The sequence below is a fragment of the Sinocyclocheilus rhinocerous genome, unplaced genomic scaffold (assembly GCF_001515625.1).
Source record: "Sinocyclocheilus rhinocerous isolate Xijiao unplaced genomic scaffold, SAMN03320098_v1.1 scaffold13119, whole genome shotgun sequence".
Taxonomy (NCBI): Eukaryota; Metazoa; Chordata; class Actinopteri; order Cypriniformes; family Cyprinidae; genus Sinocyclocheilus; species Sinocyclocheilus rhinocerous.
In genome coordinates, this window is record NW_015631190.1 from 1 (window position 1) to 1,234 (window position 1,234).

Consider the following 1,234-nt stretch of genomic DNA (forward strand, 5'->3'; position numbering starts at 1 on the left):
AAAAAAAAAATTAAAGAACACAAGCCAAGCACTTCTGAATTAACAATTAGCTGCATCTACTAAAATGGCTTAATGCTGCTCAGAGGTGGCATAATGGCATTTATGCAGAAACTCCAACTGTATTCTTTGATATTAGGGGCTAAGGTGGGTCAGAACTACATGATTTGGACTGGATTTTATGTGAAATGGTCACAGAATTGAGCAGGCACAGAGCAGCCTTAGCTCAGCTGTGTAAAGATGCTTTAAGGGTCAAACAGGTCAAAGTCGAAGCGGTTCTTACTTCACAGTGATGTTCAACACGAGATCCGCGCCACGCACTTTGCAGTCTCTTGCCACCTTCACTTCAACGCCAAGTGTTCTGGAAGCTTTAATGGGTGTCGGGATGTTGTACAAACATGCAACCTGGGAGTACAAAACCAGACATGACAAGGAACTACGACAAGCATAGAGGTAGAAGTTAAGCAGGTGAAGGTTCAGACCTGCACAGACACACAGGTGGAGCCCTTCCCTCGAACACTATATCTGCCAGGAACGTTCTTCAGCGGCTTCTCCTGATACAGACACCTGTTGTTTCGATTCACATCGAAGTTATAAACCTCTCCAGATACAGTCGACGACTGTACGGTAACCGTGCTGGAGCCCTCCAGGCTGAACACTTCAGCGGCGAGCAGAGACAAAGCATGAAGAGCCACCACAGTGTCCTAAAAATAAGCACCAGATTAAAACCTCCACTCAGATATGATGTGTGCTCATGTTTGGTAGTCAGTCACCTGGGTGGAAGAAAAGCCTCCATAAGGATTCTGCTGGGTCACAAGCCAGTTGACAATGCGGTTAGCATAGCCTAGATTAGCAGTCGTGAGAGGCTGTACAGAGAGAACCGCCAGCAGCACATAGGAGCTGATCTCCACCGCCAGAGTGTCACCAGATGTAGTCTGAGACCACATGAAGAACGATCATCCAAGACTAGAACCAAACCAAGTGCCTCTTTCAGAAACCCTGCAGAACTTCACCAAACTCTACAGCTCTTCACTGCTCCACAGATACTCTCAATCAGCTGCACTGATGGCAGCCATATTTAAACGCTCTTAATTGGAGGACTTCATTCATTAAGCTAGTTAACGTCAATAATTAACCTCCAGCCTGGAATTAATTTTGTCGGTTTATTACTCCATCTAGTTTAGCGACAGGCCAACACATCTTAAATACTGCAAATGTTATATAATACATTTTCAAA

General features: G+C 45.0%; 1 protein-coding gene across 1 annotated transcript; it reads right to left on the reverse strand.

Moving 5' to 3' along the window:
• Positions 1 to 261: 261 nt before the first annotated feature.
• Positions 262 to 949, reverse strand: LOC107741648 (alpha-2-macroglobulin-like). Its single transcript, XM_016554402.1, has 3 exons — positions 771 to 949; positions 480 to 701; positions 262 to 402 (listed from the first exon to the last, which is right to left on the reverse strand). Exons 1-3 carry the CDS (start codon positions 942 to 944, stop codon positions 277 to 279), a joined length of 522 nt encoding a protein of 173 aa, XP_016409888.1. The 5' UTR covers positions 945 to 949; the 3' UTR covers positions 262 to 276.
• Between the last annotated feature and the right edge of the window lie 285 nt (positions 950 to 1,234).

Bases quoted from the DNA above. Each gene is read 5' to 3' on its own strand.
- LOC107741648 (XM_016554402.1), bottom strand. From the start codon at position 944: ATGTGGTCTCAGACTACATCTGGTGACACTCTGGCGGTGGAGATCAGC. The intron at 702-770 runs GTGACTGACTAC...GCTTATTTTTAG, and splicing joins GAGGCTTTTCTTCCACCCAG to GACACTGTGGTGGCTCTTCA. The intron at 403-479 runs GTCTGAACCTTC...TTGTACTCCCAG, and splicing joins CCACCTGTGTGTCTGTGCAG to GTTGCATGTTTGTACAACAT.